The following is a 21,549-nucleotide window of genomic DNA, read 5'->3' as shown; positions in this document are numbered from 1 at the left end:
ACATCTAGCTGAAAATCTGTTTCTGTTTTCTTTTTAATCGCAAAACACTAACCAACACTTTACTGGATTTTGGGCATGTATATTTGAGCAATAGTTGAGCTTAAAAATGCAACAAAATAAGTCCCTTAGGATTAAAGTTATAATAGTTAATGTGTAATCAAGTGACAATGTCTGGCTTCCCTACTATATTTCTTCGTAGTCCGGTCTTATGCAGTAGGCAGTGCATTCAAAGTGCGAATAGAATATATTCGAGTTCCCTCCGCATCCGCTGTAGTAGAAGGGCTTGCACTTGTTGTGTTCTGGGTGGAAATACCATCGGAGTTGTCTCTCGTTGCAGTTGCCGTACTCACTTGGCTGCGTGCAAATCGCTGTAAAGAGTTCTCATAGTAAAATATTAAATGCTTATTTAGATTTTAATTACTCAAGCGGTTGGCCAAGTTCGGAGGATTGTCGGCTGCTGACAGATAAATCAGCAGGCTTAGAAATACAATATTCAGTATAAGCTTTACCATCGCTAAAGAGTTTATTTTGTCAACTGAATGGCCCAAAAACTGTCAACATGCTTTTATAGACGGTTGCCCAAGAGGTAACATTTTTAGAGCTAATGAGAAAGCTGTTTCATATTTAGTTTTAGTGGCACTTGCCTCGTAAGTTCAGAAACACATACGTTGGAAAATTCCCCTATTTTCCATTCTACAAGTATGGAGAGCAAACTTGCTAGCATCTGACTTTTTAGATTGCATTTATTCTAGCTTAAGAATTCAAAGCAAAATATAATTCAATTGTTCCTATTCAACATGCAGAACTCCTACTAAATTTCGTAAGTGATTTCCGGGTCCATGCAGTAGTCCCAGCATTGTGTTTGACTTTCAAAACGATTTTGTGTGCCACCGCAGCCACTATAGTAGAACGCATTGCAAGAGTTGGACAAGGCATCGTAATGGAATCGCAACTGCCTTTCCTTGCAGCTGCCATATGAACTAGGTTCCAAGCAAATACCTGCAGAGCATTATCCTAGTTGAATTGTTAAGAGTACAAAGAATTTATCACTTACTCTTTCGAATTTCCATCAACGTTTGATTGAGTGCCAATGCAGAGCTTAGCAGCAGGCTCAGAATCACAAGATTTAGCATTAGCTTTACCATCGCTAAGGGTTTTATTTTGTTAACTGATTGAAAACACAAATGGTCCACAGGCATTTATATACAGTCACTCAAAATGTTAACTTTGGCTAGCTAATGTTATGGGAAATCTGTTTCAGCAAAACACTTGCCACGTTATGGCATCCCAAATATTTATATTAGTTCCCTAGAGTTCCATCTATCCACGTGAAAACAACAATTTGCAATATTTTATATGCATATATGAATGTTGTATATTTATACAAAAGGTTTAAAGCTAAAGGCTTATGGTTGCTAATTATTTGTAGATTAATTAGAAGGCTCATGGTCATGGTCGATATGCTTGGTGGACATTCATTCAACAGAGAGAGAGTTTGGGTATCAATAAATAGTGCAGATATATAAATGTATTTACAAAATCATTTCAGGACCAGTTAAAAACAATGAAAATTCCATACATGGGGCATCCAGGAAGTATCACACAAAACTGCTGCTGGGCTCGTCAAGGTAGGCGCACCGAGTGCCCGCCACCGCCTCCTCCAGCGACTTGCGTCCAATGTCCAGTGGAATTTTGCTGACAAAGGCCGCCGCGGACGCAACACTCTTTGCCGTGGGCGAAGTTGGGGCCTGTTTGGTTGGGGAGAATTTGTTGCAGTAGTTTCCGGCTGGCTGCGGCACGGCCACTCCCCAGTTGGATGGCTTGATGGGCAGCACCTTAGGCTTTGGCGGCAACGGTGGCGGCGCTTTGGCAAATTCAATTTGATCCTGCGTCTCTGCAGGCATTTCAGTCTCTTGCTCCTGGTCGACCTTCATGGGCGACACTTGCTGCTGCTGACTGCCCGCCACCTGCTGGCTTCGTGTGATGGAGAGGCGTGGCGCCGGCTGCGGGATCTCTGTGGGGCTGGGCGGCACCTTGCTGGTGACGGGACTCAGGTTGGCCCGCACCTTGCGCAGCTTGGAGACGGCTGCATTGAGATTCTCCTTGTTCTTGAGGAAATCGGGCAGATCAAAGTTAATCTCAGTGCCCCGCTGATCCTCCAGCCGCGCCAGCTGTGCCCGCTTCAGGCCCTCGAGTAGTTCATCTGTGAAATCAGAATGGAATCGTGTTTAGTTTAGTGGTTCTTGTTCAAGGGGCACTGCAGGGGGCTACGGCTACCCACCTTGGTGCTCAGCCACTCGCTCGGTCACCTGCAGCTTCACGCCCGCCTTCAGCTTTGCAATGATGGGCTTCTTGGGATCTGCCGCCGCCGTTGTCGCCAGAGAGGAGGAGGAGGGATTAGTGGTTGGCTCCTCGGAATGTTGACTGCTTGTGGACTTCTTCTTCAGTTTGGGCAATTTGCTGCCAGGAATGTTGTCGCGCTGCTGCTGCCGCCGCATCCGCTCGAACAGGGAGGAGGAGCACTCCGAGGGCGCCTCGTTGGACTTCATGGAGCACAGATCGCTATGCTGTGCCTGTGGCTTGGCCGCAGCCGCCTCCGCCTTGCTCTGCAGCAGCTCGTTGAACACCTTGTTCGTCAGCTCGTCCAGCTGTCCCTGCGCCGTGGATGGCAGCGGCTTCATTGGTTTTGTCTGCTTCGGCGGCATGCTACTGCCGCCGCCTGACTGAAAATCCTGCAGCAGAACGATGCGCAGCCGCTGGCCATCGGCCATCGTCACCGGCTGCATGAGGTCGAGCGGGGCCTGGGTGTCGCGCATTATCACCTGCACGTTGTCCATTTTGTAGTTGTATTTGGTCAGAATGGGCCTGATCACCTCGTGCAGCTGCTTCTTGGGTTTGCTCTTCACGGATATCACCTTTGGGTCGGGCAGATCCAGCTTGAAGGCCACTCGTCGCTCGATCACCACCTCCTTGCCGGCCAGCAGCTGCGACGACTGCTGCAGATCGATGGACTTGGTGCTGCCCTGGAACACAATGTCGTAGTAGGGATACACGAGGTTGCGCTTCTCCAGCAGCCGCTCCACCAGCTGGCCCACCGTCTCCCCGGGTCGCGTCTGCACTATGGTGGTGGCACCATCCGTTAGGATCACTCGACACAGCGAGCACACACTCTCCGCACTGGCTCCCTGGCCGCCCGATACTCCGGCGTCGAAAGACGACAGGGAGGAGCGCGAGCTGTGCAGATCACTCAGCGAATTCTGGCCCGATGCGATCTTTAGCGAGGCGCTGGTCAGCAGAGTCGGTGGCGGCAACGGCGGCGCTGGCATCAAAGCGCTGCTCTGCAGATCGGACATGATCTCAGTGCGATCGCGTGACTTGCTTCGCGTCTTGCGGTGCCATGGGAGTAGGCTCTTACGGCGTCGATCCTCGGCATTGCTTACCGACTTCTTGAGCTGCCAAAAGGGTGAAAATGAATCCCACATTTAGTGAATATTCTGGCCATCAATCGTTGGTGCAACACACTCACCTTTGAGGAGGCAGCTAAGTGAAAATTTGTCTTCAGCAGCTCATCCAGATCGGCACCGCTGTATGGCAGGGGCAGGTTCTTCTGCTCGGCCTCCACACAACTCTTGTAGAGATCGGAGCGTATGAAGCGCTGATAGCTGTCGAATTTCATCAGATTGAAGATCTGCTTCTGGGCGGGCGCAAAGATGTCGGGCGCGGCACTCGCGAGCTTCTCCTCCGTAAGATTGCGGGCCTGGGAGTCCACGTTGACGGGATCGCTGCTGCTGTTCGCCAGATGCTTTCCAAAGATATCCCTGGCCTGGATGGCCCTCTCGGCCTCTGATTCGAGCAAACGATAGCGCTCGCAGGCGGTCCAAAAGTAAATGTTCTCCGCCGAGAACTCCTTCTTGAGGAACTCGGAGAAGGTCTGCATTCCGGCGGCATCCTGTAGCATTCGCTCGAACGAACCGCCCCAGCTGCTAGGACTGCCATTGTCTGGTAGGTTGTCAGTTGCGGTTGACTCTGCGCTGACCGATATGGTGGATGGTGGCGCCGGCGTGGTCAGAATTTTGGGAACCTTCAGCAGACTCAGCTGCTGCTGGCTCCTTGCCGAGGTCTTCAGGTCGTCCAGCATCAGCGTCTTGATGTACACATCATGGTCGGAGGCGTTCATCGAGGCAGTGCGTCTCACCAGCGGCGATGACGACGACTGCTGCTGCTGCTGGGGCTGCAGCTGCTTGGCCACCTTGTCGGTGCGCGGTGTACGGAATGAAGACTGACCCCAGGCTCGGCGGAAGGGCGAGGCATTGGCGGGCAGAGCACGGTTCTGCGTGGTGAAAAAAGAACACAAGAAAATACATGAAAATGTTGAACATAATAAAGTGGTTACAAGCATAGGAAGTGGAAGTAAAAGAACAGAGAGAAAACCCAAATTCATGGCCAATTTAAAGAAAAGCAACAAATTGTAGACACACGGAGTGAGTAATCCACTCAACTCCCCTCTGCGTACAGGCCTCCGTCATTATCATGGTCAGACACAAAAACACGATAAACTTTTGAACTTTCAAGTTAGCTCATAAAATTGTTTGTGCAGTGCAACGCATGCAACAAGCAGTCCACAGTCCGCCAGCTCCTCCCCTTGACAACTGAAGTCTGAACTCTGTTTCGCCCCCTGCCCCTCAATTGTCTGAGTTCCAGTTCTGTAAAAGCTGATGATGATGCTGATGGCCTCCCCTTGGCGGTTGCCATTCCATTTACTGCACTTGCAACGAACGATAATCGCTTGTCAGAGACGGAGGGGAGGGGTGTTCCTTCCATTTCCATCTCTATTCTGTATTCTGTGTTCTGTATTTGTATTTCCCACCGATAGCTTTTCGTTCTCAAAGATTAATGAATTCCCATCGTTTTCGTTTGTTCTCCAAATCTAAGCTCGGCCTCGGTTTTCGCAGAAGTCATAACTCAGACGGGGGCTTACAAAAAAACACAGATTCATGAGAGTTTCGTGTGTGGAACGTTATACATACAGACATACACAGATAAAAGAGAAAATTTAAAACATTTCCGGCTGGTTTTTTTAGTCCAAACAACAATTCATTCATCCATAAAGGGGCAAAAGCAATTTTCATTCATTAATAGAAACCAATTTGTATGGCCTTTGAGGTATTTACGTGGGACACACGGGCTACCAATTTAGAGGAATAAATACATACACACATGGATGACAGGGCAAATACAATAATAGATTGAGTGAAATATCCAACTTTTAACTGGAAGCTTTCTCTGAGGCATGATTACGAAAGAATTCCCAATTGCGCAGCAAAACTCACCAAACATTTCTTATGACGCAACAAACATGAGAAATGCAATGATAAGAGCAAAATATTTATCACATGTGGGTCAAAAGATATACAAAAATCTTCAAAACTACTTAAACTGCACTTGAGATTCTCTGGGGCTTTATTTTTTGGGGCAGCCTCGCCTCAACAGCCAATTGCTGCTTAGGGGGTCCACAAATCATCAAAAATTTCTCAAGGGGTAAAAGCAAACGAACTCAGAGTCGAAGCTTTAGATACCCTACGGGCTTGTATGTTTTTAAGGCAGATATGTAGACAGGTATCTATTTGTACACAATATACACTAAACATTAATTACATGTTGAGAAATCAACCAAATGTCGCCTAAACGCATTAACTTTCGAACATCCTCAAGTGACAGCTAGACAGAGTGGGACAAACATACACACACACATACGCATATGTACAGTAACTACTGTCACAACATGAGACAGATAGATAGATGGATGTACAGATGTACATTCACCGCTAGAGTGACAGCAACAATGCGACAAAGCGACAAAACGCAGCGAAACCAGGCATAAATCAGCGCTGATTGCCAAACAATAGCCATGGGGAGAGGGGTGAGATGTCGAGGACAACCATTCAGTAAGTAGGAAATGAGCAATTTGCCAAAGAAAATAATTAAAATAAATAAACGGCAGCCAATTCACAAATTGTCGACTTCGCGGCGTAGCGCAGACTCCAAAGCAATCGAAAGAAAACATTGCGAAGCAAAGGAGAACGAGGAGAAGAAGAGGAAACTAAAACAAAAACTAAAAAGCAAAAACAACAATGAATTTAAACAGCGAAAACGCAATGCAACGGCAACCCAAACCAAACGCAAGAGTAAGCAACAATTACGGCCTCCACCGCCAAGAAATCACACAAAATGCAAGAGGGAAGAAAGAGGCAAACTTCTGGAATCGAAGCATGGGATACCCTTGAAAATGCTTCGTTACTTTCTATGGAAAAAATAGTCATTAGACTCTAATTTAGCTGATTTTGTAGGGCACGAGTGATTCCTCAGTATCAGTGAAAAAGCTTAGAGAAGTTTAGAGAATATTTTGCATAAAAACAGAAAGAAGGCTTAATGCTGATCAAGCAAAGATTATGCAAATAAATATGTATGAACATTCATATACTGATCGTATACTGTGATCGTAAATCTTTTCTTCTCTTCTTTCCGCTTTGGCGAACATCTGGTCAAAATCATAATACCCGCGTGCAACAACAACATTCACCCCAACACTCCTACAACGACCGACCAGAGCCCGGCATATTTCTCCGCTTCAGTGGACACTGACTTGGACATTTTCCGGTGCTGAAATGGCTGCTCTATAGCTATGGCGATGATGATGATGGCTTTGATGATGATTATGGTGGGTACATTCACATTTACATGGTCGCTGCCCTGCCCTGGCCACTCTTTTTGCCTCTCTTTATACTATTAGAGTCATCATCTCATGGGCGTAGATTCCGCTACAGCTCTCAGCCTCGTCGACCGCTGCTAAGCCAAGCAAGTCATTGAAGCCAGCCTGTCATTGAGTTTGCATTCAGAGGCGGCGACGGCGGAAAACAACAGAGAGGACAGAGCCGGGATAAGACAAACAAACAAAATCCCACGAGTAAATTATCTTCAATGGCTTACGACGCCTCAGGTTACCACTCTTTTTATATTTATTTATTTATCCATAAGATAATTTCTCTATATACCTCAAGCGACTAATCGCCCCGTCGATGGCCACATGAACTTGATCTGGCTTTATGCATGTACAATGTGCATCTGTACATTATATTCTATATACTTGTTTGAGTATAATGTAAAGCGATTGCCGAGCTGTCGCCTTTGGTTGGATGCAACTCTCGGGGTGGCACTTAATTAGCAGTGCCCTGGTAATTGGAGCCTGGAGCCAGTCGTCGGTGGAGACACCGCAAAGAAACCACAAAGAGCAAATATTTGATGGTCTACTGGACATGAGGGAAAATTGAGTAGCAGTCAATGAAGGGTTTCTGTTTTATGGTAGCATAGAGAAAGCTGCCTATGGCCTCCCAAGAATCATGTAATCCGTTCAGAGTACCTCTAAAAAGTTTTTTGGACAGGGTTATTTCTCTGTTCAAGAACAAGTGGTTGAGATGGTTCGACATTTTTTGACGAATGGCGCTATCATTCATAATCTAGAACAACTTTTCGATTGGAGGCGTCTGCACATACACTTCATAATATCACGTACATGGCACGTATACGTATGGTATATTTCCCCCCGCAGATAGTCCAAGCAAATAACACGCATATCTGTTTCTTGGGAAATGTTTCGAGTATTCGAGACGATAAACAGAGTGAACTCATGGCAAGCAAATAATATATGATATCAAATATGACGACAAAGGTCTTGGCAACCCATGTCAAGAGACACACGAAATATATGTATGTACATATGTATGTATTTCACAACCGAGTCAGTCACAGTCACAGGATTTTGCTGTCGTTGCTGTATGAGAAGTTCCCCGAAGTGTGCCAGAAATTCAAAGAAATTACTGATAAATCATACAGCAAACCCTTATATGTTCACACCATCCTAATACGAGTATGTATTCACACATTCACATTCGTACATATATTCATATACGTATGTATTATGGGTGTATGTGCAGCACAACAATGAAAACGAATCTTATCTGAGGCGAGGCCTCCTCTCTGTGACAAAGGCTGATTGAAAATAAAATGAACACTGCTCGTCGGGTTGGTGGGGGTGGTGTTTCGGGGGTACGACTCCATTAGGAATGCAAATGATAAAACTAACCATAAGAGTTGTTAAACCCGTAATAGGTCTGCCAGAACCTACCCGGCGATGGGTGGATGTGTTCGCGACTCTTGTGTGTGTTCTGTATGCTTTGTTTTTAATTTCAGTTTCTTCTTTTAGTTGTTTTTTTGTTTTTGGTATTCCAAGCGAGTTCTGCCAAAAGGTGTGGTGTGGTGTATCGTGGTATTGGCTAAGTTTTTTGTATGTGTGAGTGGGTAATGCAAGAAAGCGAAAACGTGCCTTTTTTGTCACTCTACTTTTCCACGAACAGACGCAGTCGCTGGAGCTGTCTTCACTGTACACTTTTGCTCTTTGGCTTTAAATACGAGTAGGTAATGGCTTCATTCCATTCACACAACTTATGTACATACACTCATACATATGTATGTAATATTTTTTCACACACTTTTTCTCGCCCGCTGCACCGAAAATCGCACCGCGTCGTTCCCGTCGTACACAGATTCAGTTAATGTGAGCGATCTGAGGCATTATTTTCGCCGTTAGCCCGTACGACCAGATACAGATACAAGAGAGAGCGGCGACAACCAGAGAGTGATAGAGATGGAAAACGACTAAGCGAATGTGTGCGACAGAGAAGCCAGTACACAACAGCTGGCTAAATGGAAGGTGAATAAAAAGAAGGGAAGGCATTTACGATCTTCGAGGCACCTAAGTTTTTACTTTTATGTCTGCCCTCGAGGCATCTATATTATTTATATTACATATAATTGATCTGAGCACGTCAATGGTGCTCACATAATCTTATACAGCAGAAACACTTTTAAATACACAATTAAATGCTTATCGTAAGAGAGCGCTTTAGCCATGCCTAACCCTGCATTCACAGACCTTGCAGTTGGTGATCAAGCTGCTCTTCGAATTTCGAATTACGAATTTCGAACTCGCTCTCTCATGACGCATTTTTTTCGCATGGAGCAGCTGCTGCGTCTGCGCTGCGCTGCCTCTGTCTTTGCTTTAATTAAATGGCCTTTTGCTTTGTCAATTAATTAAGCCACTAAGGCCCCCATAACGTTTTTTGCTGTTTTTTTTTTGCACAATTTAACACAAATGTTTTGTTTAGGCGGCAATTCCAGTGCCCATATAAGTATGCAGTGGAAAACGCGTAATGAGGCGGCCGCAAGACAAACGGTCGCTATGCGAAAGATGCCGTTTATGCTAGTGAATAAATGGAGCTAAATATAACCAAAAACGCGTGCAAATAAATTAAACGATTCGAAAATGTGCTGTAAACAAAAAGCTAGACAATTGGAATAATTAAAATGCCGCCCGGAATGGTGGAAAATGCCCCACGAACAATGGAATGCGGGCTGCTGCTTTTGCTGGCTGTTTCTGCTGCGCATTAGGTTGATAAATTAAGTAATTTGCAGATATTCAAAGGCAGAGAGGGAGAGGCGTGGAGCAGAGGAAAGACATGGAGAAAATTCATTCGTGTGTCTATAATTTCACTGTAATTTATGATTTGTTTAGATCATTTCCTCGAGCAAAAAAACAGAAAGAATTATTGAATAATTTTCCGAAATTTACGCACATTTTTGCTCAGGCTTGCTTCTCCATTTTCGTCTCGTTTCGATGCCCCCAAAATGCAACCAGAATTTCACATTTTTTGTTGAACAATTGCGTGTGTGGCTGGCTGTGCCTTAAATTAAATATATCCGGCATTCTGTTGCTTCTGTTTTTTCCCCCTTAATTTTATGGGATGGCAATGCGGGTCATATGCGTGTTCCGAATGCTACAACCGGAAGAATTGAATTGTGTTTGCACAATACATTTTTACAACTGCCCGAAAAACTCTTTTACGACTGAAGCGCTCTGAAGATGGGGGCTGGACTTGGTCCCCGTAGAGAATATTTACTTAATTTCTTTATTGATGAATGAATATGGATGATCGTGTGGGCCGCTGCACTCATGACGACTCACCCAAAACGAGCGTTTGTGAATTTTGAAAAGTGAAATGTGGCACGCGCTAGGCATACAAAATAGCAACCATTAGAAAGCTATTATGGCAAACAATGTTTTTGAGTACTTAGTGTGGGCAGACCTATAAAATATGAATGAATCAGGGGGTGTTATTAAACCACGAGATATTCAAAGTGAAATTCGCATACAAATGATGCAATCAAAGCAAAATGAATGCAAAAATGTACTTTCCATTTCATCCCATTGATATAGGGATCTTTTCGATATATCGTCTGTATGTTGCTTCCTGTATTTTTGATTAAGGAATCTCCTCGTCTTTTCACTTTTTTTAAAGTGGAAAAATACCCCGATTAAAGACGTAAAAGACCTCCCCCCAAAAGGGAAGAAACAAATTACAGGCATAGGATCATCATAATTTAGTAAATTATTTTCCTCAATTAGCATTCCCCCTGATTTTGTCCAGAACTTGGCCTCCACTTTGAAGAAATCGTTGATGGATTTGCGATATTTACAAACAAATGAATTGTATTGTGCAAAATGCTCGTAAACTATAACTAAATTGCGTAATCTAGGGTGCAGCAGCGATCCCGAGTGATCGCCGGGTAAACACATAAAAGTCGACTTAAGAGTACAAAGATCATGAGGGGAATATTTCATACAATTTGATTTGGCAGGGGTTCCCTGGAAGCCAAGGTGCCACCATATGGACCTATCGGTGGTGGCCCCATATTCTAGGGAATTGATGGACGACGACTCGGGCGTAAATAAACAAAGTTTCCAGTGAACAAATTATCGAGTGAGAGCGTAAACATTGGAATAGATTGCCGCCAGCTGGTGGACAATCGAGCCGAAGGAGATGGCATTCGATTCATTCATGGAAGTGGAGTGCTGGGTGTGTGCATTGAGATCTTAAAAGTGACTCACGCGTATGACATTGGTGGCATCACCCAGAACGGGGCGCTTGCTGAAGTCCATTTGCTGCACTGCATCAGGATCGCTGAGCGAGCGGCGGAGTCCCGTCGTCACGGAGGCTCTTTTTGCATGGAACGATCCTCGCAGGAAGCGTGCAAACTCATATGCCGCACTCTTTCCCGCCTTGCAGACGGCTCGCGGTGGCGTCACCTTGAAGCTGGGCAGCAGTGGGGCATGCATCTCGAACGAGGAGTCCGGAGATATGTTGCGACTGTTGGAGCTACCCGATTGGGATGTGATATTGGAGCTGGCCGAACTGATGCCATCGTCGTGCTCTTCATCATCCTCCTCTTCGCCTTCGGAGCCACTGGCGCCTGTTGCTGTTGCTGCAGAAAGTGGCAAGCAGCCGAGCTCCTGCTCCTGCTGATGGCTGGGACTCACGCGCAAAAGTACGGGAGAGCTGGCCCTGCTCTCGGGCTCCGGTTCGCTCAGCTTGCGGCTGCAGGAACGTCTCTTGGCCGCTGAACTGAAGAACTGCAGCACGCGGGCGGCACTGCGGCAGCTGCGACGTTCCGCCTGGACACGGGCCATGGCCATGGGCGGTGGCATGAGGTCTTCAGCTTCTGCGTATTTTCGGGTTGCCAGAATCTGCTGTTCCTCTTCCTTCTTCTGCTGATGCTGTTGCTCTTGGGATTCTCTAATGTTTATTTGTGGCGATGCACTGCGTCTGCCACTGGCACAATGATAGATCTCCTTCGCCTTGCGGCAAATGAAAGGCGAACTGCTCTTGGCCGGCTTTGACTTCGCTTTGGGGGTGCTGCTAGCCTGCCGCTCCTCAAACTCGCGCACAAATCGCGCCAGATTCTCGCGATCCAGCTCCGTGAGGCAGCGATGACGATGAAGCTGATGATGATGCTGTCCTTTGGGAGTCTGCTGGATCCGCTTGATCTCGAAGCTGCTGTCAAAGGTCCCCGAGTCGTTCAGCTGACTCAAAGACTGGACGAAGCGCTCCACCATGCTGGATATGGATTCACCGTCACTTGATTGAGTGTGGCTTTTGTTGCTTATTGTTTTTATGGGTATTTGTGTGGATTTTATACTGCGATTGTTCATGTCTCCGGGCTAAAGGGAACGAGTAATTGGGGGAAATGTTATACACGCTTTCTTTTTGGCAATTAAAACGCAAAGTATTAGCCACACGTTCGCGCTGCTTGAGTGTTCACATTCGACTGAATGTTTTAGCCAAATGGCAATCGAAAGGTAAACTTTTTGGCGAATGAATGGCCTCACACATATGGAAATAAGTGGAAATTCGAAAGGGGGAAAAGCCATTTCCATCTGGCATGCAAATTGGAGAACTGTTCTCTGTGCTTCCCAGTGATTCCTTTTCGTTAAGAAAGGAGTGGGAGAGAACGAACTTGGGAACTTGGAATGGGCGCCTGCGCACTTGAGACACAGCCAAAGCCATCAATGGCGACATCCACAGGCCACATCCACGAGGTTGAGTAAGCACCTACAAATTCCCATTTGCCATTTCTTTTTTATCGCCTTACTGAGGTTTTTTTTAATGGAATTAAAGGGTATTAAAACTTTATGAGGGTGTGGGTTAAGTTCCTATAGAGATCCCATGTTCCTCGTTCCAAAGGATCCTCCGTATTCCCTTCATTTCAAATGATATATTGGTGCTATTTAGCATTGAATGTTCCATTCTGCTGGCTATACTACCGGAGTTTCCAGGGTATTCTAATCTTCGATTCGCTAGCTATTGCTGGCAGTGTTTTTTATTGCTTTCTGCTTTCTTTGGGGCCTGGCCAAGACTCGTGCCCAGCATATCAAATGAGCTGGAATGACTGGAGGGAGAATGCAAACCCCAAGCCCTGACTGAGAGTCTGAGGAGAGGGACTGGACTGCGACTCTGACGTGACGGAAATTGTCACTTGGTCTGCGGCTCCGCGTCTCTGTCTAATGGAATTCTCTTGATACTCCTCCTCGCTTCTCCTTCTCGGATACGGACGGTGTGCGTCACTTAATCGTGGCCATAACGAGAGAGATGCGAGTGAGTGTGCGACTCGGTTTACGCAATCAAATGTGTGGGATGTGCGGGGAATGTTATGTGCTGCTCACGAGGTTTCCCCCGTGTCCGCCGAAAAAGCAAACAGCAAAAAAGGAAAATCCAAACAAAAGATTTTCGAATCGAAGCGAAAGAAATTATGTTTATGGGCAAACAAAAATATATAGATTAAGGTCACGAGAAGCCATAAAGAAAAACGGAGCTCCAAACAGAGTAAATATAGAACATTCCTTATCAATATTTGAGTAACAAAAGTAGAAGAAATCCACGTGTAAATACAATCTTAGGAACATAAGGTTTTGACCCACAAAAACCTGTAGGAGAGTGTGTCGACAATCGTGACCAAAATTGAAAAGGGGGCACTCTTTCCAAAGAAACTTGAAGCAAAGTCGGGGCCTTATCATTTGAAAGAGCCGCACAGTATAGGGGGGAATTGCGATTCGGAAAAGTCTCTCGGATCCGATCTCCCCGCACGTCATTTACGATCTGAAAGCTTGGGCATTGTTGCCTCAAATCACGTCATAGGCGATGCGATGGCAACAACAATTTTCCCATTAATAAGTGACTAACTTCTAGAGAGATCTCATCCGATAGAAACGGCATACATCAAACGTGGAACGCTCTCTCTCTCTCTCTCTGCCTCTCTTATTGCGCCACAAAAGTGTGACATCATTAAGAGAGGAAATAAGAATCGAAATCATAAATTATAATTGCATTTCCCTTATCCATCAAATGTTGCCTTCTTTTTTGTATGCCGAATTCGTGGAAATTCCCCAGGAATCACATAAATCTGGGGGCTATTCCAATGAATGGCGAAAAATGGAAATTCTGAGGGTCTACTATTTTTGGCATTTAAGTGGAAATAGCTCCCCAATTGTTCGATCTTTAAGTGGAATAATACTGGTGCTTACAGCCAAAGCAAATAAATAAGACACCCCGTAGGGGGCTGTCAGTTCTCTTGGGAAGAGGAGGCGCTGTCTCTTGGGCCTGCGGGCTAGAGGAGATTCTTTCGTGAATATCGGAAAAAAAGAGGATTCTCTCGAAGACTGCGGGGAAGGGGAACATCAGGCGATTTGGCAGGCTATCAATTCTGGCTAAAAATTCCAAGAGTCTCGGGGCTGGCGGATACTTTGCGTTTTAATTGCACTTCTGGTATTTTTTTGTTTGGGTAGTTTCACTTTTTTATTGTTTATTCTGCCGAAAGTTTATAAAAACCACACACACAGACACCCACGCATCGATCGGGCATGCATCAAATTTGTCTAAGGGGAAATTACCGCCGATTCATAGGGCAAATATTTGACCCAAACGATTTTATGTGAGTATTTTTAGATTCAGGCGTTTTGTAAGCGGTTTTCTAGCGTTTTTTTGCGGCGCGTTTTGAGTGCGTTTTTCGTACGTTTTGGCTGCGTTTTCTAGCGTTTACTGTGCGTTTTGTGTGCGTTTTACAGGCGCATTTTCTGCGCATTAAGAGTGCGTTTTGCATACGATTTGTCTGCGTTTTCCCTTGTGTGCTTTTAATATCGTGCGTTTGTGGAATTTTCTTGAGATTTTAGCTATGACGTCGATTGGGGGATTGAGAGTTTTATTTGTTAGATTATTTATGATTTTTTTCGCTGCTGTTTCTGATATATCAAGGCAATTGTTCAGGAATGTTTTTCAGCATAATACAATGTGCAGATCGTAATTGAATGGAATTTTTGCACAGAGTTTATAAAACGAAACAGAAAAATTCCAGGTTTCATCGCATGTTTGTTTTTTTTTTTGATATTTTGTTATTCAGTGTTGGATCTATTTTTAGGATCAGGCCGCCAAAAGTTCAATTGACTTCAAAAATTGAACTTGTTTTTGTTTTCTTTGTGGTGAGGGGGGAGGGCGATTGTTTTTGTGGGTTTTTGTTGATTCTGATGGATCTGATCCGATGGGGTGGTCTGGAGTGTGTGGTTTGTGGCAGATGTGTGTGTGCCTGATGCTTTAGACATACACAAATTCAGGTCTGGGTCGTCGTTCCGGTAAGGTAAATAATGTGCGTTTATTAATAACTTTCGCGACTTTTGCAGCGTACGTTTGCTGCTGATCGGAATGAACTGCGCTCGGCGACTGACTCAGAGTTTGTGAGCCCGGTCTCAATGCTTAGCTCGTTGTTAACTTGGCTCTTGGTGAATACCAACAACAACAACTACATTACGAAGCAGCTGAAACAGCGACTGAGCAGCAGAAGCAGCTGGCTCTCCATCGTCAAAAGGGAGAACCCCAAGCGAAAGACAGAGACAGAGAGCGCGTGCGCGCGTTTTTGATCGCCACTTGGCACTGTCACTGGCACAGGGGCGGTTTACAAAAGCGGTTTCCATTGCTTTCGCTCTGTTCTATAATGCTGTTGTTGTTGTTGTTTGATCCATTAGTCATTTATTCACTTGGCAGCAGCAGCAGGGTGGAAACCGATACGCAGAGTCAGGTCAGGTGTTTCGCTCCCCCTCTCTCTGAATGCACTTGCCACCGATGGTTGTGGCGCAATATTTTAACACTGAAATTACAGGCAATTTTATGTATAAATATACCCTACACATGGCAGTAGCATTTGCTATGATGAGTCACTCGAAATTGTTGCTAGAGAGTAGTTTTTATTTACTTTTATAACTATTTTACATCGATTCTAAGCTTTTTCTGCAGTTAAATTCTTGAATTAAGAAAAGAGTGGATTATTCCCTTTTATCCGTCTATCTTGTCTGGTTTCTGGGTTTTTTCTGCCCAACTTTCCGACAACTGCTTTGGTCATTTCATCACAATTGGCAGGTTACGTGCCTGGAGCGGAGACCAAGGTGTTTATTATTAGCAAAAAAAAACGTCTGACGTACTTTGGGCAGCTTCAGCTTTAAGTTAATTTTATTTCATTCATTCAATCATTCCATTCTGCTCTGCTATGGCCATAAAAAATCACCAAGTAGTTGTTTGTCTTGTCTACATTTCCAGAATTTTAAAAATAAATAATAATTGTTTTCTTTTTGACTGATAAGAATTTATGTTATCAAAAATAGAATGACTCGGGCTTAGGGATCGCTTGTGAGAATAACTAAACAAATATTAGAGCGTGCTGTTCGTATCTGTTGGATACACTGCTTATCATACGAGTATCTATTTGCAGATCTTTTCGAAGTCAGTGGTTGATATTTGGTATTTGGAGGTCTCCCAGTTCCCACAGCGTCAGCTGGCAAAAACGTTATGGAATACGTAATGTTATTTCGGTTTCTTTGGTAATGGTAATCGAAGTCGCAGACAGAGGCCACGGACTGTGGCTTACTGTTCTACAAACACGATTCAACCTGCCAGATACACGTAGACAGAAGCTAAGGTCAAATGTAGGTTCATTTCCCATGACGTTACCCCTGGAGGCCACTGAAGCGCAGATCAGGAAGGAAGCAAAGTAACGTCCACTTAAGGCAACGTTCCCTCCCTGCTAAAATTCTTCTCATTCCCTTTCTTGGTGGCAGCACGAGGGTTGTTTGCTTCCTTCCTTTGCACCTGTGACGGCATGTGCCACAGAGTGTGGTTCCTATCGTACAGGTTACCGCCAAAATGCCGACAGACAAAGAGTCAACCTGTTGGAACAGCCGGACCTACAGCCCAGATCTCTATCTCTCTCGGATTGCGTGCCAAAGAATGATATAACGGTGGGTGGGGAATGGCAATTAAATACAAAATTAAATTCTGAGAACACTCGTGACTTTTAAGAGTCAACAATTGTTCCATTGCAATGGTCATTTACGCATAAAAAATGGCATTTTTAGCCAAAATGAGAGGCGGAATTCTGAGTTGTCTGCTCCCTTAGGTCAAGGTATTAGTGTTGCATTTTATCTATGATATTGATTAAGAATATTGTATACCACAATATATCACTGTTTTATCTAGAACAGTCAATAACACAAGTAGAAGTTCTAAGAACGTGCTTAGGCACGAGTAAACAGAGAATCTACTCAACCTACATTGCATTCTTTCTTCATTATTTGTTTCTCTAATTATATTTGTTTCCAAGTAAGCAGTTTTCGGGTGAGTTGTAGGATACGAATCAAAATTGATAAAAGGGTGAGACGACACAGTCAAAGTCATAAAAGTAAGCAAAGCGTGACTGGAACTCCATTAGTAGTATTTCTCAAAATGAAGTCACCCCCGGTCGTTAGGGGATACCTATAGGTTTTCAAACGAAAACCAAACGTTTGAAAAAGTTTTCATGTAGAGACATCAGTCATCAGATGGAGATCTTAAGAGGTCTCTGGCACTATTTACTATACATATATTTATGTACATAAACTCTATATCATTTCGATGTGTGCTTACCGCATTCTCCTCCGAGTACAGGCCGCAAACGAGTTCTCGAAATGACATTTTTGCATTGAGCTGCTTTTTGTTTTGTTTCTTGTTTTGCTTAAACAATTGAACTTGCAATTTGTACACTTTTTTTTGTCGTCTTTGTCTTGTTTATAATTTATATACTTTTATTTTCGAAGGCACTTATGGTATGACGCTGACTGTTCCGTTCGATTCGGGGCAGACTCCTTGAACTTGCACTGAACTTTTTATGGAACAACTTTTCGGGTGTGCAAATTTATTTATTTTTAATTGTAAAACAAAATGTAAAACAAAATATAAAACAAAATAAATAATGGAATAATCATCGAAATTGTAAACCGAACGACACGGCAGGGGGCACAGCGAAAGTGAAAATGAGGCAGGAAAATCGCGTGGTGTTGTCAAATCAGAAATCAAACTAAAATTACGAATCAAACAGACACACACAAACACACACATTACTGTACAGTACACTCTACGTAAGCGCTATCTGCCGGAGCGGGATAGAGGTGCCTGTGTGTGTGCGCTGGCGAAACGAAAAGGTCAGCACCATACATCGACGCCGTTAATTGCTTTAGATTGAATTAAGCTCGACGTTCCGTCCCATTCCATATCATTCCCTTTCCCATCCCATCCCATCCCAGTTCGCACCACATTCTCCTCTCTCTGTCTGTCTCCCCCGGCGTGACCTACGCGCGCCTCTGACGTCACCGGGAGCAGAAATTATTTTTAGCAAAAAAATCAAAAAACAAACGTTCGCGATTTCCGCTCCTTATCACACATCGAATTATGACGCGTTGCTCCCTCAACGTACGATAAGAGCAAACAATCGAAGCGAAGTCACAGCCACAGCTCCACTCCGATCCGGCTAGAGCGTTGTAACCAGTAATGTCTATAAATTACGAACTTTCGCCTATAGAGCTTGGATATTGGATATGAGAGCTCGCTGCCCATTGCAGCCATTGGCGAAGCGGTCACTGCGACTACTGGAGACCCCTATAAAACCGCTGACAAAGGAAATATTATTCTGGCACTAACGCCAGAATCGACACTGATTGTACGAGTACTCGGTATGGGTGTGTTTCTGTGCATGTGTGTGACGATGTGAGAGTTCTGGCCGCTTATCTTTGTGGGCTCAGAGAGTGGAGCGGAGCGATAAGCTTCGGGGTGGGGAAGAAGCTCTCAGGTAACAGTTAGCGGAGCGCAAGCGTCCAGGTAAACATTTTTGTTGTACTGCCCACAGGGACGATTCTGAGAAAAACGAGGTTGATAATAACGGCCCAAAAAGAGGGCGCATTATTTAAACTTTTGTACTCAAATTTATCCAATTTCCCGCAGATTAAAGAGGGCCAAGTATAACCTCAGTTCATAATAAAATAAATTAAAAGAAGAAAAAATCATAAAAATACTCCACTTACCCCCAAATCTGGTTCACTGTTGGTAGCTTCTAGTAGGCACTGTGTGGATGAGGATGCGGACAAACTCTGTCGATCCTTGGCGGTTTTGTGTAGATTCTGTAGGCTGGCCCATGTGTCCATGGGTGGCTCGACGCAGGCCACGCTAGCCGACGACTGAATGCTGTCAATGGCCTCGAATCCCAGGGAGTGACGAGAGCCCGGCTGTCCAAAGACCTGCACACTCAGTTTGTGCGGTGTCGAGGGTGTAGGCTCCAGAGCCAGCGAGCGACGTGGCTTCCGCGGCACACACGAGGGATGGGCAAACATGTGTGGCTGCTCGTCCAACGATGGGGCAGTGGAGTGCAGAGATATGTCATCCATGGAGGCAACACCAGCCAGGCCACGCGGCGAATCATCAACAAAAAGATTGAGAACATCGTCACAGGATCGCGTGGATGTGAGATTCGTTGCCGGGCTCTTGATGAGATTGAAGCTGGCCAAGAGATTCGGACGACGCAGCGAGCCGCTGTCCGAGGGTGACATTTGATGAGCAGCCGGGTCGGGCATGGCCCGGACTGTCAATCGATTGTCGGCCATGCCCACAATCCCCTGTGGACGAGCTGGGGCCGGATGCGAAGGTGCTGCTGGAGGATGAACTGCGGCCGCTGCTCCAGCCCCAAGGAAATCCACGACCAAAATGCGATCGGAAATATTGGTGCAGTCGTTGTTGAAGCCAATGCCCGAGTCCGAGTTGGAGGTGGTCGTGGAAATCTCGCTGTGATTCGACGGCTGCGGGGAGTGGGCTGCGGCACCGGCGACTGCAGCACCTGCAGCTGCCTCATACTCCTGCTGATGGCTGCGACTGGCCGGTGGCAGGATGCGCATGGTGTACATGCTGCGGATGAGATTCACCACGTACTCCGAGTTGTTGGGAAACTCCAGGCACAGATTCGATATGGGATCCCTGGTGCACTGCAGCCGAAACTCGTGCGCACGCTGCAGATGCTGGCCGTGATCAATCAGCTTTGTGTCGATCACAAACACATGGCAGCTGTGCGAGATGCTGATGTGTTGGCCGCCGCTGCCTGCATTTGGTACGTACTCCTCCTCGATTTGGGTATTGTGAACGGCGCTCGTGACCAGACCAAAGAAACGATTCTCGCTCTCCGACGAGGAGCTCACGTAGTTCAGCCGCGACGAGGCATAGGTGGCCAGCACACCACCGTTGGCGCTCTGCAGCGTGAGGCTGTCGGGTGTGATGCACATGAGCACTATGGTGGGCTGACGCTTCTCCTGCCGCAGCTTTCGAATGCAGGAGCGCACCGTCTGCAGCTTGGAGCTGTGTGAGATTTGCTTGGGCATTTCGATGGTGCCCAAGTAGCCCACAATTACGCGGTACTCCAGCGCCGCACTGCCCACGGCCCGCACCATGGCACTCACATTGGCCACATCCGCCGATTTGCCAGCGAGGTTCGCCAGCGGGGCATCCTCCAGAACGGGCCGCAGCGTTGAGTGATCTGTGGGCGGTGCTGGCTTCGGCTTTGGCTTTGGTTCCACCGCATCCGGCGGAAGCTTCTTGTGTGGCGAATTGCGCAGTCGATGCATCTTCGATTTGTGATGCAGGAAGCGCGGCTTGTGGCGCAAACTGGCGGCCAGCAGCTGGCCCCTAGCACTGCGCTGCATTTGCAGCGTGGCATTGGCGTTCTCCTCGTCCGAGCTGTCCGAATAGTAGTTCTCGGCTATCTGCATGCGTATGCTGCCAAAGGAGTTGCCGATCAACTGGACCACCGTCTCGTGCGGCAGCTTCGACACGTTCAGGCCGTTGACCGAGATGAGGAAGTCGCCGGATCGTAGGCCGGCCTGCTCGGCGGGCGAGCTGCTGATGATGCACGACAGACGACATGGCTGCTGTCCCGATATGGTGAATCCGAAGCCATTGTAGCCCCGTCGCACCTCCACGGTGCGGGTTCCATTGTAGTTGTAATTGGGACGCTTTTTACGCCGCCGCTGCTGTTGTTGCTGTTGCTGCTGCTGGACGTTCGAGGTGGATGCCGCCGCGGTCGAGCCAGATGCCACGGCTGGCGATGCTGATGGATTGCCTGTCGCTGGCGCTGCCACTGCTGCCACAGTTGCAGTGCCCGTTATGGGCAATGGCGGATGGTGGTGATGCATTGCGGGTCACTGAAAAACGGTAACAAAGTGGTAGATCGTGGCACACATCTTCAGAACTGCTGCGACTGCTGCTCCATTCTCTAAACGCACCTTTTTCATTGATGCTGGTTTCGTCGTGTCCGCTCTCTGGAATGCGGTTTGTTGCTGCCCCTTTTTGGTAATAGCAGAAGATGTGCGCTCTCGCTCGCTCTCCTGCGCTCGCGCTATGTAATCAAATAGCAGCAACAACTACAATACATACACGGAGGAAGTGGTAGGCCAGGCGAATCTTGTTACACTTTTTCTAGTGATTCGCTGCTCGCTTAAATGCCCAGACACAATCATTATCACATTTTCACACTGTTAATAAATGCTGGCTGGCATTATTGAGCGTTATTAAGGCCATTTAAATGGATAAAAACAAATTTGAAAGACGCCAGTAACGCGCAAGCGTAGCGAATATAAAATTAGGTATGACAAATCATCGATAAGTTTCTATCGAAATCGACAAACTCAGATGTTTGGTACAATCGCTCATCGCTATTGCAATGCAGTGTTGCATAACACCATAAGCGCAGCGAGAGGATTTCCCTTAC

At 46.1% G+C, this 21,549-nt stretch overlaps 3 protein-coding genes across 10 annotated transcripts; all 3 read right to left on the bottom strand.

The window, feature by feature from the left end:
* Nucleotides 1-135: 135 nt before the first annotated feature.
* LOC117897339 (PI-stichotoxin-She2a-like) lies at nt 136-550 on the bottom strand. The gene is made up of 2 exons (XM_034806109.1): nt 422-550; nt 136-368 (listed from the first exon to the last, which is right to left on the bottom strand). Exons 1-2 carry the CDS (start codon nt 510-512, stop codon nt 184-186), a joined length of 276 nt encoding a protein of 91 aa, XP_034662000.1. The 5' UTR covers nt 513-550; the 3' UTR covers nt 136-183.
* A 197-nt stretch (nt 551-747) lies between these two features.
* Nucleotides 748-1,167, bottom strand: LOC117897439 (kunitz-type serine protease inhibitor HCRG2-like). Its single transcript, XM_034806279.1, has 2 exons — nt 1,055-1,167; nt 748-999 (listed from the first exon to the last, which is right to left on the bottom strand). Exons 1-2 carry the CDS (start codon nt 1,143-1,145, stop codon nt 812-814), a joined length of 279 nt encoding a protein of 92 aa, XP_034662170.1. The 5' UTR covers nt 1,146-1,167; the 3' UTR covers nt 748-811.
* Nucleotides 1,168-1,341: 174 nt separating this feature from the next.
* LOC117898252 (regulator of G-protein signaling loco) lies at nt 1,342-21,408 on the bottom strand. 8 transcript variants are annotated; one of them, XM_034807499.1, is made up of 5 exons: nt 21,065-21,408; nt 18,824-20,983; nt 3,527-4,330; nt 2,282-3,452; nt 1,342-2,203 (listed from the first exon to the last, which is right to left on the bottom strand). In XM_034807499.1, exons 2-5 carry the CDS (start codon nt 20,972-20,974, stop codon nt 1,599-1,601), a joined length of 4,731 nt encoding a protein of 1,576 aa, XP_034663390.1. In that variant the 5' UTR covers nt 20,975-20,983; nt 21,065-21,408; the 3' UTR covers nt 1,342-1,598. The 8 variants fall into 8 exon arrangements, with proteins under 8 accessions (XP_034663390.1, XP_034663392.1, XP_034663393.1 ...); XM_034807501.1 differs by lacking the exons at nt 18,824-20,983; nt 21,065-21,408 and adding exons at nt 11,003-12,112; nt 17,394-17,569; XM_034807502.1 differs by lacking the exons at nt 18,824-20,983; nt 21,065-21,408 and adding exons at nt 11,003-12,112; nt 15,046-15,171.
* Nucleotides 21,409-21,549: the final 141 nt, after the last annotated feature.

The sequence above is a fragment of the Drosophila subobscura genome, chromosome O (genome assembly GCF_008121235.1).
Source record: "Drosophila subobscura isolate 14011-0131.10 chromosome O, UCBerk_Dsub_1.0, whole genome shotgun sequence".
Taxonomy (NCBI): domain Eukaryota; kingdom Metazoa; phylum Arthropoda; class Insecta; order Diptera; family Drosophilidae; genus Drosophila; species Drosophila subobscura.
Note: the sequence above shows the minus strand (reverse complement) of the source record. Positions and strands in the feature narration are given on the sequence as shown.

Coding starts and splice junctions, on each gene's coding strand:
- LOC117897339 (XM_034806109.1), bottom strand. CDS start 512: ATGGTAAAGCTTATACTGAATATTGTATTTCTAAGCCTGCTGATTTAT. Junction 369..421: donor GAACTTGGCCAACCGCTTGA/GTAATTAAAATC, acceptor AACTCTTTACAG/CGATTTGCACGCAGCCAAGT.
- LOC117897439 (XM_034806279.1), bottom strand. CDS start 1,145: ATGGTAAAGCTAATGCTAAATCTTGTGATTCTGAGCCTGCTGCTAAGC. Junction 1,000..1,054: donor GTTGATGGAAATTCGAAAGA/GTAAGTGATAAA, acceptor AATGCTCTGCAG/GTATTTGCTTGGAACCTAGT.
- LOC117898252 (XM_034807499.1), bottom strand. CDS start 20,974: ATGCATCACCACCATCCGCCATTGCCCATAACGGGCACTGCAACTGTG. Junction 3,453..3,526: donor ACTTAGCTGCCTCCTCAAAG/GTGAGTGTGTTG, acceptor CCCTTTTGGCAG/CTCAAGAAGTCGGTAAGCAA. Junction 2,204..2,281: donor GCGAGTGGCTGAGCACCAAG/GTGGGTAGCCGT, acceptor CTGATTTCACAG/ATGAACTACTCGAGGGCCTG.